This window comes from Mesoplodon mirus (genome assembly GCF_964341445.2).
Source record: "Mesoplodon mirus genome assembly, chromosome: 2".
NCBI classification, from domain to species: Eukaryota; Metazoa; Chordata; class Mammalia; order Artiodactyla; family Ziphiidae; genus Mesoplodon; species Mesoplodon mirus.
In genome coordinates this window covers 198,440,643-198,456,419 of record NC_138977.1, presented here as the reverse complement: position 1 = coordinate 198,456,419, position 15,777 = coordinate 198,440,643, and the positions used below count along the sequence as shown (strand labels likewise).

Below are 15,777 nucleotides of genomic sequence, written 5' to 3'. Positions count from 1 at the left end.
AAAGTACAACAATGCTTTTACCACATGCAGTCCTAAATACCACTTTTGAAAGAGAAGGCTTTTGGAGACATTCCTTCCCCCTTTATTAAAAAATCCATTATACCTGTGATAAAACCAATTATGTATGTTCAGTTGTATTAGGTTCTTATGCAAATAAAAACTTGGGTAGTTAACTATACACTGTCCTAAACATATTAGGAAAATAAATAGATGGACTCTTAGGAAATCTATCATTTTAGAATGTGAGACTAATTTAGGAGCTGCCAGAGCACCCTGATTAAGGCTGTGAAAAAAAAGTTGTAATTGATGATGTCACAGAAGAAATTACATTTTTTAAGAAGAATATTCTTTGGCAAGATAAGTAGATTTTAATTTGAAGAAAACGTACTTTATGTTTTAGTTAATGAGACGCTGTGGTAGATTGAATCGTTGTGCCCAAGTTTCACGAATTTCCTGTGTTAGAATTAGTTATTCATGTCCTTTGTCACATGACTCTGCCATTCCTCCCAGTGTTTCTCCAGCTTCCTATGTTGGGCTTAGTCATATGACTTATTTTGGTCAGTAGAATGTGGATGGAAGTGACAGGGGCCTGTCCTGGCCAAGGCCTGAAGAGGCATCCTGTATTTTCTCTCCCTTTCTTGTGCCCCTACCACTCATCGTGGGAACATGGCTCAGGAAGCCACCAGACAAGGAGAGTGGGAGATATATGGAGCAGGCCTGACCCAGACCTACCACCACAAGTAGATATACTAGCTGACTTGCAGACCCATGAACATGAAAAATCAATGTTTATTGTGGTAAGCCACTGAAATTTTGAGGTTATAAGAAATTTTAAAAAATAATAAAACTAGCACAAACTGAAAGAAATACCTGGCTAGTACAGGCTAACTATGAGCAACTCATGTTCTAATAAGATAGCAACGATTAGACTCTGAATCAGAGAGGAATGAGACCAATTTCAGTGAAATTCAGCTCATCTTTCAAACTGACAATAAATGAGAATATATTTTAATAGTAATGTTACTATTATATGGTAAACTTTGCTCTGTGAGCTATTAAGAGACCAATCTTTATTTTAATATTCAAATTTACATTGTGACCATAGAATATAAGCATCCAATTATCTTGTATTATCTTTGAATCCAGATTAAATTTCCCAAAGGTCTTTCATCAGGCATCTTGGCCTGAATAATAGGCATCTGTGTCTTCACAAAAAAGGCAATAAACCTGAGGAGTAATGTGAAATTCTGAGCTGGGATGTTAAAAGCTTGTTAAGAATAATGTTAAACTTCATATATAATAAATAATAGCAAGAATGTTATAGCATCTATAGCTGTTTAAAGAAAATTCCCCCCCTCAAGAGAAAGACAAAGTGTTATTGCCTGTGTCTTTTTAGCTTTGAATGTACTTTTAGACATGTGCTATTCAATATGGTAGCCACTAGCCACACATGGCTATTGAGCACTTGAAATGGAGTCCTGATTAGGATGTACTGTAAATGTAAAATATGCAACAGATTTCAAAAACAATATTAAAAAACAAAAATCTCATTAATAACATATATTAATTACATGTTGAAATGGGTTCTAGGTACCTTCACCATAAGCATCTTTGCCATTGACATCTCTGCCACAAGCACTTCTGCAACAAACATTTTCATCGAATAACTAATTGGCTGTAAGGCAAATTCCCTGTGAAAGATAAAATAACTGGTTGACAGTTTTTGGTTTGACAGTTCGGTTTCAACTGGTTGAAATATGTTAGCATTTCTTCCAGTTGGCGACATTATTGATGGCTTTATCGAGCTGGCATATGAGAGTGATTTGCCCCAAAAGTTGGTTTCTTATTTTGAAACACATTACAGTGGAGGAGAAAGAGGCCAAAGTCCTGGAAGGTGCAGAGGTGAACCCACATTTCCCACACAACTTTGGAACATCTATCAATGGACACGTGACAATATGCCAAGAACAAACAACAACCGTGTAGAAGCTTTCAAAACACAACACAAAGCTCAGTTACAAATCTGTCTCTAAGTATTTGGAAACTTACATCGCTCTTTACGAAGGAAGAAATTTTAGCAAAAAAGAAAAAGTACGATGCACAATGAGGAGACAAATCAATGAGCAAAAAAAAAAAAGTATAAAATGCTATGAATGAAAGACTTGGAAGACAAGTGCTTAGATACAACCCACAAAATAAAATCAGTTATGTGCACAGTATTGCCATTAATCAACACACACTTTAAATGTACTCAAATATTTTATATTTCACAATAAGTCTTGAATTTTGTTATTCGTTTCATTATGTCCTTTTAATTATCCCTCTTTTATTTTCCATTATTTTATCTTTTATGGCAAAATTGCTTTAGAGCCAATTATTTGCAGTGAAATGTTTGTGGCAAAAATGTCTATGGCAAAGATGCTTAAAGCAAAAGTACCTAGAACCGGCAGCAAAACTTGCAGATGTGGTTCCTGGCACATTTTGTTGTGTAAATACCATGACAGCAAAAAAGGCATGCCACTCTGCACTAATGCAACTCTTTCACTAAATTAAACCCTGGGACAGTACGATATGGCATGGCTTTAAAACTCAGTGAGCATTTGTGGTGCAACTGGTTAGCATGCTTGGCTAAATGGAAAGGTTGATGGTTCAAGCCTACCACAGGATGGTCTAATCCCTAGCCAGTAATTTCTTAGTGATGAAAATATTCTGGAATTAGATATTGGTGACAGTTGCACAACATTGTGAACGTACTAAATTTCACTAAAGTGTATATGCCATAATGGTGAATTTTAGGTTATATGAGTTTTACTGCAATAAAAACGAAACCCCAATAGATGTGTTGGAGGATGCACTTTCCTGATCTTGTGTTGTAACTGTATTTTTCTTCCTGACATGTGTACACCTACCAGATAATACACCCTGATATTTGAATGCCCATGTATATGTACAGCAGCTTTTTAAATAATCTCTGGTCTGGGTGTCCCACTCTAGCATTTTGGCATCACCCAGGAATATGTGACTTACCCACATCCCTTTTTTGTCTTAGATTAACTGCACATCCCACAAATTCCTTTGTAGGACTCTTTCGCCCTAGCACATACTTGCCTAGACTAGAAAATTCTCCCATGCAAAGGGCAAGCTGGGCACGGGATATGTGTCTGTCTTCTCCAAAGGCATTGGATGGCTTTCTTAATAAATGGGAAACAGGAGAGAGAAAGGGTCTGTAAGACCACAAATGAATCAGTTCCCAAGTTTCTTCTTTTAGCCAGGGCAACTTCCCAGCACAGGACTCAGGACTCTCAGTTCTTCTGGATAAAGTCAATATTGTTCTTTTATAAAGCAACTATCATGAAAGGAGGCAGGTCTTCAAGAGCTACACAAGCACAGAGTACAAAAGAGAAAGTGGGGGGGGGGAGTTTGGAGAGACTCACAAAAGAGACAATGTCTGCCAGGAAGTTCTTGAGGCAGTGGGTGGTAAATACCTCCCATGGAAAGGCTTCAGCAAAAGCCTAGGAAGCTTCATGCTGGTCAAGACTGGCCTTGTACACCACTGTGGAGGAAAGTGCTCCCTGGGCAAGTTTTCTTCTCACTCCAGCCAGCAGATTTCAGCTGTTCCTGCTATACCACGTCTTTCCAGAAATACGAAGGCTTGTGAAAGATAAATATGCCTATTATGACCACTATGACCAGGATCAGGGAGAAGAGGACCATGAGGATGACATATGTGGAGTGGGAGAGAGGTGTGGACAATGGCTCTTCAGATGGGATCATGTTGGTCAGGTTCAGCATGTAGCCCAAAGTCCACCCGACGCTGGTGCTCCGGACCTGCAAACAGTGGGGAAAGTCTGTTGTTTCTGCTCCGAGGATTAAATGAGCTTTCATGCAACCCGATCCATAACACTGAGCAACCAGGAAGTGAGAGCACCACGTTCAATTCTCTAAATGGATTACTTTTATATTCTGAATTGGGAATATGGCTGTGGGGAAAATGGAGCAGAAGCAAGTGATTAAGAAGGAGAGTGTGGGGCCTCACTACTAAATTCCCCAAATTCAGAAGAGTGTGGGGCCTCACTACTAAATTCCCCAAATTCATAAGAGTGTGAGGTCTCACTACTAAATTCCCCAAATTCAGAAGAGTGTGGGGCCTCACTACTAAATTCCCCAAATTCATAAGTGTGGGGTCTCACTACTAAATTCCCAAAATTCAGAAGAGTGTGGGGTCTCACTACTAAATTCCCCAAATTCAGAAGAGTGTGGGGCCTCACTACTAAATTCCCCAAATTCAGAAGAGTGTGGGGTCTCACTACTAAATTCCCAAAATTCAGAAGAGTGTGGGGTCTCACTACTAAATTCCCAAAATTCAGAAGAGTGTGGGGCCTCACTACTAAATTCCCCAAATTCAGAGAGGAATTTGGGGAATAACGGCTCAGTTCTCCTGACTAGAAGAACTTAATTCAAATTAGGCCTTTGGAAATTTGCATTCTTCTTTTGCTGTTTGTGTGAATGTGGGTGGCTGGGGTGGGGAAGGGGGGGTGGATGACAGGAAGCGGGCAAAGAGTGAGAGATTAATGACTGTCCCTGGCCTTGTGCATCAATGTCAGGCCCAGGAATCTCCTCCATATGAAACCAGGACTTCTTTTATAATTCAACTAGGGAAAAATTGGGGAATAATCCCAGCAAGTCAGTCTTACTTGACAAGATGAAAGACCACATATGCATGAGAAAGGATTATTCTTAAATGAAAAAACATTCTCCAACCTTGCCATCTTCCTAGGAATATTTTCAAGTCACCTCAAAATGTATTGAAATACAGGTAGTCTATGAATAACAAAGAACTGTGGAAATGTTTCTATTACGTGAGTTGTATGTCATCATGGTAGGAAAATCATGAAGTATAGATAATCCTAAAAAAGAAAATAAAAACCACCTCTACTTCATCACTCAGAACTTGCTGCTATTATCATTTTGTGACATATCCTACCAGTCCTCTCTGTGCATGTTTTTCACATAAAAAATGGAATTAAATTGTATGTAGAATTATTCACTTAACAATTCCTTGTAAACATCATCCCATGTCTCTTAAGGGATTTCTGCAACATCATCACTGACATGAACTGCCTTATATGTTCATTTTTACTCACTTTGTTCAATTATTTATAAATCCTAGAAATGGAGCAATTGGACAAAATGATGTACATGTTTTAAGGCTCCTAGCACATGTTGCCAAAACAGTCTTCCCAAAGGCTATGCCAGTTTACATTCCAACCAATACCATGTGGAATGCTCCTCTCCCCTAAACCTTTACCAGTACTGGGAATTAATAATTTGTAAAAAGGCCCATGTCCCTTCATGGGGAATGGAACCGTATCTGACTGCCTGTGTCAAGGAAGCCTCCAAAGTTAGAGGAGTTATCACTTAAGGTTTAGAAACAATGGATCATAGATTGGAGTTCAAAGAATATAAATCACTAGGTAAATTTGACATAGACATATCTCTCAAAGAGACAAACTGTGATGGAATGGAAGGAAGACTGGGATGTTAAAACAAGGAAAAGATTTTAATTAGCAAAGTCAATATTGACAAGAGTGTGATGAAACTAGTCTCTTTAAGGCTACTACAGCTCTCTGCTGCCTCAATGCTTTGTTTTACTTGAAGTCACCATATTTAATAAAGGGATAAATTGTTTTTGCCATTAGTGGGTATGGGTTTAAAAGGTAGAGAAACACTGTTTTTGATATTTTTCATCAAGCATGAGTGTGCCCATGAGTCTTGCTGCCGATGTAAATGTTGCGCTATGCCTGGATACCTTCAGGTAATGCTATGGTAATGCAAAGCTATGGGCTTGCTTCTTTAAGGCTCATGCTAAGCCTGGCTTCTAAGCAAAGGCCCCCATTCACAGCCACTCATCTCATTCTTCACAGCGAGCTTTCAGATTGGTCAGTCTTGAAGCTACAACCAACAAGGCCTTCACCCCTTATGACAAACCATGATCATCCCTTCTGGATTCATGAAGGGGCCTTTGAGATGGATGTTGAAGTCAGCATGCAGAATCACTGTGGCTGTTGAAATACTGTTATATTACTTTACTATCTCATGTTTTGTTTTATAAGGGGTTAGTCACTGTTATGTGAGCAGAAAGGTGAGGCTGAGAATACAAGTAGCCCTCCTTAGATAGGATACCCACAACTGGCTGGTCAACATTATCAGGAGAGCTGGACACAAAATGCCATCTTGGGTTAGAGGTGAAGTGATAGGACAGGACATCAGGCCAAAATTAAATCAGGTTGACTCCTACCTCTTTTAAGCCCAAAGCTGCTTCAGTCACTACAACCCAACCTCCCCCCAACCTAACAAACCTTGCCCATGAAGTGAATATTCTTCCAGGACTCAGCTGTAAAATGATAGCCATTCAGAAGAAGAGCGAGGATGTAGGTGCCAGAAAAGCAGTATTCACTCAGGTACTTCTCCTTCACTTCACCAAAATACATCTGCAGCTGGAAGTGAAGTGAAGAAAACATCATACTTGTACAACAACAGGCACTTCTCCATAGCCCTCATGTTCGCGATTAGAGCTGATCAAGAGAGGAAAAAGCCCCAGCTCACATGGGCCTGAGAGTTGGCCCCTGCAGAGAGCTTTGGGAGTGGTGCTGCACTCCTTCAGTGGGTGCAGGGGTTCACAGTTTAGGGTCTGTTAAGAAATCTTTTCCTCCACAGGGTTCTATGAGACACTGATAAGTGTTCTAGGAAAAAAGTAGTTTCTGTGGTCTGATAGGTTCAACAACACTGAATTTTACTATAGTTTGCCATCCCTTGTGAAACTTGAGTTTCACAATCACATTAGCATATTAAAAACTGTGAAAAATCTTGCATGAAAGAAATCTATTAATCTTTGTTTAACCAGAGTTTTCTGTATGCTCTTGACCAAAGTCTTTGGTTTAGAGCCTCTATAAGCATCTTGAGGAAACAGTTTCATAAAAAGCCTTGCCACTCAGTTAGGTCTCTGGACTAGCATCAGCAGCATCCCCTGAGAACTTGTTAATCCTCACCCCTGATCTGCCAGTGCAGAATGTGCTTTTTAATATGATCCCTGTATGATCACATACATAGTAACATTTGACAAACACTGCTCTGGAACCCAGTTTAGGAAGCATTTTGCTCAAGAACCCGAGATGCTCGTCTTTCTCCACAGATCACCACTAGCTGCAAAAAGCCTCCCCTAAATGTTTTGTAAAGTACTGAGGCATATTTGAGCTGCTCTTTCCAAAAGCCCTGAATACCCTTCCTTCATGTTCTAACTCAGACAAAATACTTAGAGAAAATTTCAGATGTCCAGGCTCTTGCACAACCTTCCTTCCTCTGTTGTCAGTGCCCACGAGAACAGCCTTCATTTTTAATTAATTGCATATCTTCAGAATGAAAGCACTGGTCACTTTTGCGATCACTTTTGCAATCTCTCTTAAAATCACTCATTTTAAGTCACTTTTGTCAATTTAAAACAGCTGCTGTTTTGAGCCACTCCTAGGTGATCTGTTCTTTTAAATCAGAGTAGACTCCATATCTTTCTCTCACGTCCCTGGAAACTTTCATCAGGTAGCACTGGATCTTGAATGACTCAGTGCCTCAGACAAGAAAAATTTTGTGCTTCAAATTTATGAATAAGTAGGAGATACCTTGGACCTGTCTGATGAAAAAAGGGTCTTACCACAATGGTGTCTGTGGCAGATTCTGTGAATTGCCTGTCTTCCCTGGGTGTTGGGGGAGGGAGTGGGCGACAATGCGCTCAGCTCCAGGAAGTAGCTCATGATGGATCTAGGGCTCTAAGCCAGTCATAAAATCCTGCATCCTGCTTTCCCAGCCAGTCCTGGCCAATGAGATGTAAGAGAAAAGACTACTAGGAGCTTCTGGGATAGCTTCTGCTTTCCTATAAAAAGGAACAGATGTATCTGGCGCTATTCTTCTTCTGACCTTGAACACGGCTGTGATCCCTGAAGCTACACCTTGCTTCCATGAGGAAACAGGCCTAACAACAACTGAAGAATGGCTGAGATAGTCAAGCTGCCCACCCCATGCCAGCAACTGACTACTTCCGGACTTCGAATTAGGTGAAAACAATAAGACCTTTTTTGTTTAAGCCATTGTATGCCAAGTTATCAAGGAATGCCAGTGAACTTACTCTTAATAGGGTGCACCATCTAGGCTTCTCTAACATGTGTGCTGGATCTTGGTCACATTACCATGACTTGAAGAGCAGACTCACATCCTCCATGCTGTCAAGGGCAGAGAGCAATGGTAACAGATGCTGTTTCTAGTCACTTACCTCTTCCCAAGGCTGAGAGCAGAACTTTTCCAACGTGTTAATCATCTTTTTATGAGTTGACTGTTCCTCTGATGTAAGGTTTAAAAACTCCATCACATAGTAAAAAGCTGAAAATGCCTGCAAGAGAAAAATGCTGAGTTTGGTGCAGTGTCCAACACAGAGGGACACTGATTCACTCTCCAGAAGGCCTAATGGAAGTTCCTGGAAATCTCTGATGAGTAAATTATGGATCAGGTGATATTCCATCCCCAACAGTTGCTTCCTTCCTGGAAGGGGGTCACTTTGCTGCTGACATGCATTTCTGAGCCATCTGGTAGCTAATTTTCTTGATAATTTTAATGGGAGAGTCAGGGAGAAAGAAAGATGGGGAAAAAAGAAGATAAGAGGAAAAGTTACAAAACTCCCATCTTTAAAAAAATATGTATTATGTATGAATTTTTAAAAATAAAACCTGGAAAATTCTATACAAAGGTAAATAACAGGAGTGATCTCTGGCAAAATTATAAGGTGTTTTTTTCCTTTTTATTTATGCCCCTTTTTTGCCTATTTTTATAATATACATGTACTGCTTTCTTTAAATAGCCAGTATTTCCTTAACAAATATTTATTGCAGGCCTATCATGAGCTGGGCACAACTTAAAAGTTTTAAAAAATCATCAACATCATACATGAGAACTATGTAAAAAGTTAAATAAACAAAGGAGTAAAAAAGAAAACATTCTAGAGAAATGGAAATAAAAATAAAAATAACCAAATGGGACTTAATCAAACTTAAAAGCTTTTGCACAACACAGGAAACCATAAACAAAACAAAAAGACAACCTATAGACTGGGAAAAAATATTTGCAAATGATGTGACCAACAAGGGATTAATTTCCAAAATATACAAAGAGCTCCTATAGCTTATTAAAAAAAACAAAGAACAGGGCCTCCCTGGTGGCGCAGTGGTTGAGAGTCCGCCTGCCGATGCAGGGGATACGGGTTCGTGCCCCGGTCTGGGAGGATCCCATATGCCGCGGAGTGGCTGGGCCCGTGAGCCATGGCCACTGGGCCTGCGCATCTGGAGCCTGTGCTCCGCAACGGGAGAGGCCACAACAGTGAGAGGCCCGCGTACCGCAAAAAAAAAAAAAAAAAAAAAAACAAAGAACAAAAAACAGCCCAATCAAAAAATGGGTAGAAGACCTAAATAGACATTTCTCCAAAGAAGACATACAGATGGCCGACAGGCACATTAAAAGATGCTCAATATCACTAATTATTAGAGAAATGTAAATCAAAACTAAATGAAGTATCACCTCACACCAGTCAGAATGGCCATCTTACAAAAATCTACAAACAATAAATGCTGGTGAGGGTGTGGAGAAGAGGGAACCCTCCTACACTGTTGGTGGGAATGTAAATTGGTGCAGCCACTATGGAGAACAGTATCGAGGTTCCTTAAAAAAACTAAAAATAGTGTTACTATATGATCCAGCAATCCCACTCCTGGGCATATATCCAGAGAAAACTCTAACTCGAAAAGGTACATACCCCCGAGTGTTCATACCAGCACTATTTACAATAGTCAAGACCTGGAAGCAACCTAAATGTCCATCAACAGATGAATAGATAAAGAATATGTGGTATACATACACAATGGAATACTACTCAGCCATAAAAAGAATGAAATAATGCTGTTTGCAGCAACATGGATGGATCTAGAGATTATCATACTAGATGAAGTAAGTCACAAAGAGAAGACAAATATCATATGATATCACTTATACATGGAATCCAAAAAAGTGATACAAAAGAACTTATTTACAAAACAGAAAGAGACTCAAAGACATAGAAAACAAACTTATGGTTACCAAAAGGGAAAGCTGGGGGAGGGGGAGGGATAAATTAGGAGTTTGGGATTAACATATACACACTACTATATATAAAACAGACCCAGCTCTACCCACCACCAGTCCCTCCCATCAGGAAGCTTGCACAAGCCTCTTAGATAGCCTCATCCACCAGAGGGCAGACAGCAGAAGCAAGAAGAACGACAATCCTGCAGTCTTTGGAACAAAAACCATGGTCACAGAAAGACAGACAAAATGAAAAGGCAAAGGACTATGTACCAGATGAAGGAAAAAGATAAAACCCCAGAAAAACAACTAAATGAAGTGGAGATAGTCAACCTTCCAGAAAAAGAATTCAGAATAACGATAGTGAAGATGATCCAGGACCTTGGAAAAAGAATGGAGGCAAAGACCAAGAAGATGCAAGAAATGTTCAACAAAGACCTAGAAGAATTAAAGAACAAACAAACAGAGACAAACAATACAATAACTGAAATGAAAAATACACTAGAAGGAATCAATAGCAGAATAACTGAGGCAGAAGAATGGATAAGTGACCTGGAAGATAGAATGGTGGAATTTACTGCCACAGGACAGAAGAAAGAAAAAAGAATGAAAAGAAATGAAGACAGACTAAGAGACTTCTGCAACAACATTAAACACACCAACATTCGCATTATAGGGGTCCCAGAAGAAGAAGAGAGAGAGAAAGGACCCGAGAAAATATCTGCAGAAATTATAGTTGAAAACTTCCGTAACATGGGAAAGGAAGTAACCACCCAAGCCCAGGAAGCGCAGAGTCCCAGGCAGGACAAACCCAAGGAGAAACAGGCTGAGACACATAGGAATTAAATTGACAAGATTTAAAGACAAAGAAAAATTATTAAAAGCAACAAGGGAAAACGACAAATAACACACAAGGGAACTCCCCTAAGGTTCACAGCTGATGTCTCAGCAGAAACTCTACAAGCCAGAAGGGAGTGGCACAATACATTTAAAGTGATGAAAGGGAAGAACCTACAACCAATATTACTCTACCCAGCAAGGATCTCATTCAGATTTGACAGAGAAATCAAAGCTTTAAAAACAAGCAAAAGCTAAGAAAATTCAGCACCACTAAACCAGCTCTATAATGAATGCTAAAGGAACTTCTTTAAGTGGGAAACACAAGACAAGCAAAGGACCTACAAAAAAAAACCCCAAAACAATTAAGAAAATGGTAATAGGAATATACATATCGTTAATTACCTTAAATGTGAATGGATTAAATGCTCCAACCAAAAGACACAGGCTCGCTGAATGGATACAAAAACAAGACCCATATATATGCTGTCTACAAGAGACCCACTTCAGACCTAGGGACACATACAGACTGAAAGTGAGGGGATGGACAAAGATATTGCATGCAAATGGAAATCGAAAGATGGAGTAGCAATACTCATATCAGATAAAATGGACTTTAAAATAAAGAATGTTACAAGAGACAAGGAAGGACACTACCTAATGATCAAGGGATCAATCCAAGAGGAAGATATAAAAATTATAAATATATATGCACCCAACATAGGAGCACCTCAATACATAAGGCAAATGCTAACAGCTATAAAAGAGGAAATCGACAGTAACACAATAATAGCGGGGGATTTAACACTCCACTTTCACCAATGGAGAGATCATCCAGATAGAAAATTAATAAGGAAACACAAGCTCTAAAAAACACAATAGACCAGATAGATTTAACTGATATTTATAGGACATTCCATCTGAAAACAGCAGATTACACTTTCTTCTCAAAGGCACATGGAACATTCTCTAGGATAGATCACATCTTGGGTCACAAATCAAGTCTCAGCAAATTTAAGAAAATTGAAATCATATCAAGCATCTTTTCCAACCACAACGCTATGAGACTAGGTATCAATTACAGGGAAAAAAACATAAAAAACACAAACACATGGAGGCTAAACAACAATACATTACAAAATAACCAAGAGATCACTGAAGAAATCAAAGAGGAAATCAAAAAATACCTAGAGACAAATGACAATGAAAACACAACAATCCAAAACCTACAGGATGCAGCAAAAGCAGTTCTAAGAGGAAAGTTTATAGCAATACAATCCTACCTCAAGAAACAAGAAAAATCTCAAATAAACAATCTAACCTTACACCTAAAGGAACTAGAGAAAGAACAAACAAAACCCAAAGTTAGTAGAAGGAAAGCAATCGTAAACATCAGAGCAGAAATAAATGAAATAGAAGCAAAGAAATAGCAAAGATCAATAAAACTAAAAGCTGGTTCTTGGAAAAGATAAACAAAATTGACAAACCTTTAGCCAGACTCATCAAGGAAAAAGAGGGAGAAGACTCAAATCAATAAAATTAGAAATGAAAAAGGAGAAGTTACAACGGACACCACAGAAATACAAAGCATCTTAAGAGACTACTACAAGCAACTCTATGCCAATAAAATGGACAACCTGGAAGAAATGGACAAATTCTTAGAAAGGTATAACTTTCCAAGACTGAAACAGGAAGAAACAGAAAATAAGAACAGACCAATTACAAGTAATAAATTGAAACTGTGATTAAAAATCTTCCCACAAACAAAAGTCCAGGACCAGATGGCTTCACAGGCAAATTCTATCAAACATTTAGAGAAGAGCTAACACCCATCCTACTCAAACTCTTCAAAAAAATTGCAGAGGAAGGAACGCTCCCAAACTCATTCTATGAGGCCACCATCACCCTGATACCAAGAACAAAGATTCCACAAAAAAAGAAAGCTACAGACCAATACCACTCATAAATGTAGATGCAAAAATCCTCAACAAAATACTAGCAAACAGAACCCAACAACACATTTAAAGGATCATACACCATGATCAAGTGGGGTTTATCCCAGAGACGCCAAGGATTCTTCAATATATGCAAACCAATCAATGTGATACACCATATTAACAAATTGAAGACGAAAAACCATATGATCATCTCAATAGATGCAGGAAAAGCTTTTGACAAAATTCAACACCCATTTATAAAAAGTCTCAGAAAGTGGGCATAGAGGGAACCTACCTCAACATAATAAGGCCATATATGACAAACCCACAGCAAACATCATTCTCAATGGTGAAAAACTGAAAGCATTTCCTCTAAGATCAGGAACAAGACAAGAATGTCCACTCTCACCACTATTATTCAACATAGTCTTGGAACTCCTAGCCATGGCAATAGGAGAAGAAAAGGAAATAAAGGGAATACAAATTGGAAAAGAAGAAGTAAAACTGTCACTGTATGCAGATGACATGATACCATACATAGAGAATCCTAAAGATGCCGCCAGAAAACTACTAGAGCTAAGCAATGAATTTGGTAAATCTGCAGAATACAAAATTAATGCACAGAAATCTCTTGCATTCCTATATACTAACAAGGAAAGATCATAAAGAGAAATTCAGGAAACAATCCCATTCACCATTGCAACAAAAAGAATAAAATACCTAGGAATAAACCTACCTAAGAAGGTAAAAGACCTGTACTCAGGGAACTATAGGACACTGATGAAAGAAATCAAAGATGACACAAACAGATGGAGAGATAGACCAGGTTCTTGTATTGGAAGAATCAATATTGTGAAAATGACTATACTACCCAAAGCAATCTACAGATTCAATGCAATCCCTATCAAAGTACCAATGGCATTTTTTACAGAACTAGAACAAAAAGTCTTAAAATTTGTATGGAGACACAAAAGACCCCGAATAGCCAAAGCAATCTTGAGGGAAAAAAATGGAGCTGGAGGAATCAGACTCCCTGACTTTAGACTATACTACAAAGCTACAGTAATCACAACAATATGGTACTGGCACAAAAACAGAAATATAGATCAATGGAACAGGATAGAAAGCCCAGAAGTAAACCCACACACATACGGTCAACTCATCTCTGACAAAGGAGGCAAGAATATACAATGGAGAAAAGACAGCCTCTTCAATAAGTGATGCTGGGAAAACTGGACAGCTACATGTAAAAGAATGAAATTAGAACACTTCCTAACACCATACACAAAAATAAACTCAAAATGGATTAAAGACCTAAATGTAAGACCAGACACTATAAAACTCTTAGAGGAATACAAAGGAAGAACACTCTTTGACATAAATCACAGCAAGATCTTTTTTGACCCACCTCCTAGAATAATGGAAATAAAAACAAAAATAAACAATTGGGATCTAATGAAACTTTAAAACTATTGCACAGCAAAGGAAACTATCAACAAGACGAAAAAACAACCCTCAGAATGGGAGAAAATATTTGCAAATGAAGCAACTGACAAAGGATTAACCTCCAAAATATACAAGCAGCTCATGCAGCTCAATATCAAAAAGCAAACAACCCAATCAAAAAATGGGCAGAAGACCTAAATAGACATTTCTCCAAAGAAGACATACAGATGGCCAAGAGGCACATGGAAAGCTGCTCAATATCACTAGTCATTAGAGAAACGCAAATCAAAACTACAATGAGGTATCACCTCACACTGGTCAGAATGGGCATCGTCAGAAAATCTACAAACAACAAATGCTGGAGAGGGTGTGGAGAAAAGGTAACCCTCTTGCACTGTTGGTGGGAATGTAAATTGATACAGGCACTATGGAGAACAGTATGGAGGTTCCTTAAAAAACTAAAAATAGAATTACCATATGACCCAGCAATACCACTACTGGGCATATACCCAGAGAAAACCATAATTCAAAAAGACACATGCACCCCAGTGTTCATTGCAGCACTATTTACAATAGCCAGGTCATGGAAGCAACCTAAATGCTCATCGACAGACGAATGGATAAAGAAGATGTGGTACATATATACAATGGAATATTACTCAGCCATAAAAAGGAATGAAATTGGGTCATTTGTAGAGATGTGGATGGACCTAGAGACTGTCACACAGAGTGAAATAAGTCAGAAAGAGAAAAACAAATATCGTATATTAACGCATATATGTGGAATCTAGAAAAAATGGTACAGATGAACTGGTTTGCAAGGCAGAAATAGAGACACAGATGTACAGAACAAACGTATGGACACCAAGGGGGGAAAGCGGGGTTGGGGGTATGGGGGTGGTGGTGGGATAAACTGGGAGATTGGGATTGACCTACATACAACTAATACGTATAAACTAGATAACTAATAAGAACCTGCTGTATAAAAAAATAAAATAAAATTCAAAAAAAATTTAAAAATCCATTCATCTGTCAGTAGAACTTTAGGTTGTTTCCACACCTTGGCCACTGAGAATAGTGCTGTAATGGTCATTAGTGTGCTAATATCACTTCCAGATCCTGATTTCAATTCTTTTGGATAAACACCCAAAAGTAGGATCACTTGATCATATGATAAATATATTTTTAATTTTTTGAGTAACCTCCATACTGTTTTACATACTGGCTGCACCCACACTATACAAGGGTTCTTTTTTCTCCACATCTTCACCACACTTGTCTTTGGCTTTTTTTTTTTTTTTTTTTTTTTTTTGAGGTACGCGGATCTCTCACTGTTGTGGCCTCTCCTGTTGTGGAGCACAGGCTCCGGACGCACAGGCCCAGCGGCCATGGCTCACGGGCC

At 38.7% G+C, this 15,777-nt stretch overlaps 1 protein-coding gene across 3 annotated transcripts in view; it reads right to left on the bottom strand.

Moving 5' to 3' along the window:
• Positions 1-1,050: 1,050 nt before the first annotated feature.
• Positions 1,051-15,777, bottom strand: part of ENTPD1 (ectonucleoside triphosphate diphosphohydrolase 1) — a 123,159-nt gene continuing 108,432 nt past the window's right edge. For all 3 annotated transcript variants that reach the window (XM_082633543.1, XM_082633542.1, XM_082633541.1), the window contains exons 8-10: positions 8,321-8,437; positions 6,360-6,497; positions 1,051-3,828 (exon numbers count right to left, since the gene is read on the bottom strand). In XM_082633543.1, coding sequence (XP_082489669.1) covers positions 3,622-3,828; positions 6,360-6,497; positions 8,321-8,437 — 462 coding nt within the window. In that variant the 3' untranslated portion in view covers positions 1,051-3,621. The remainder of the gene's footprint in view (positions 3,829-6,359; positions 6,498-8,320; positions 8,438-15,777) is intronic.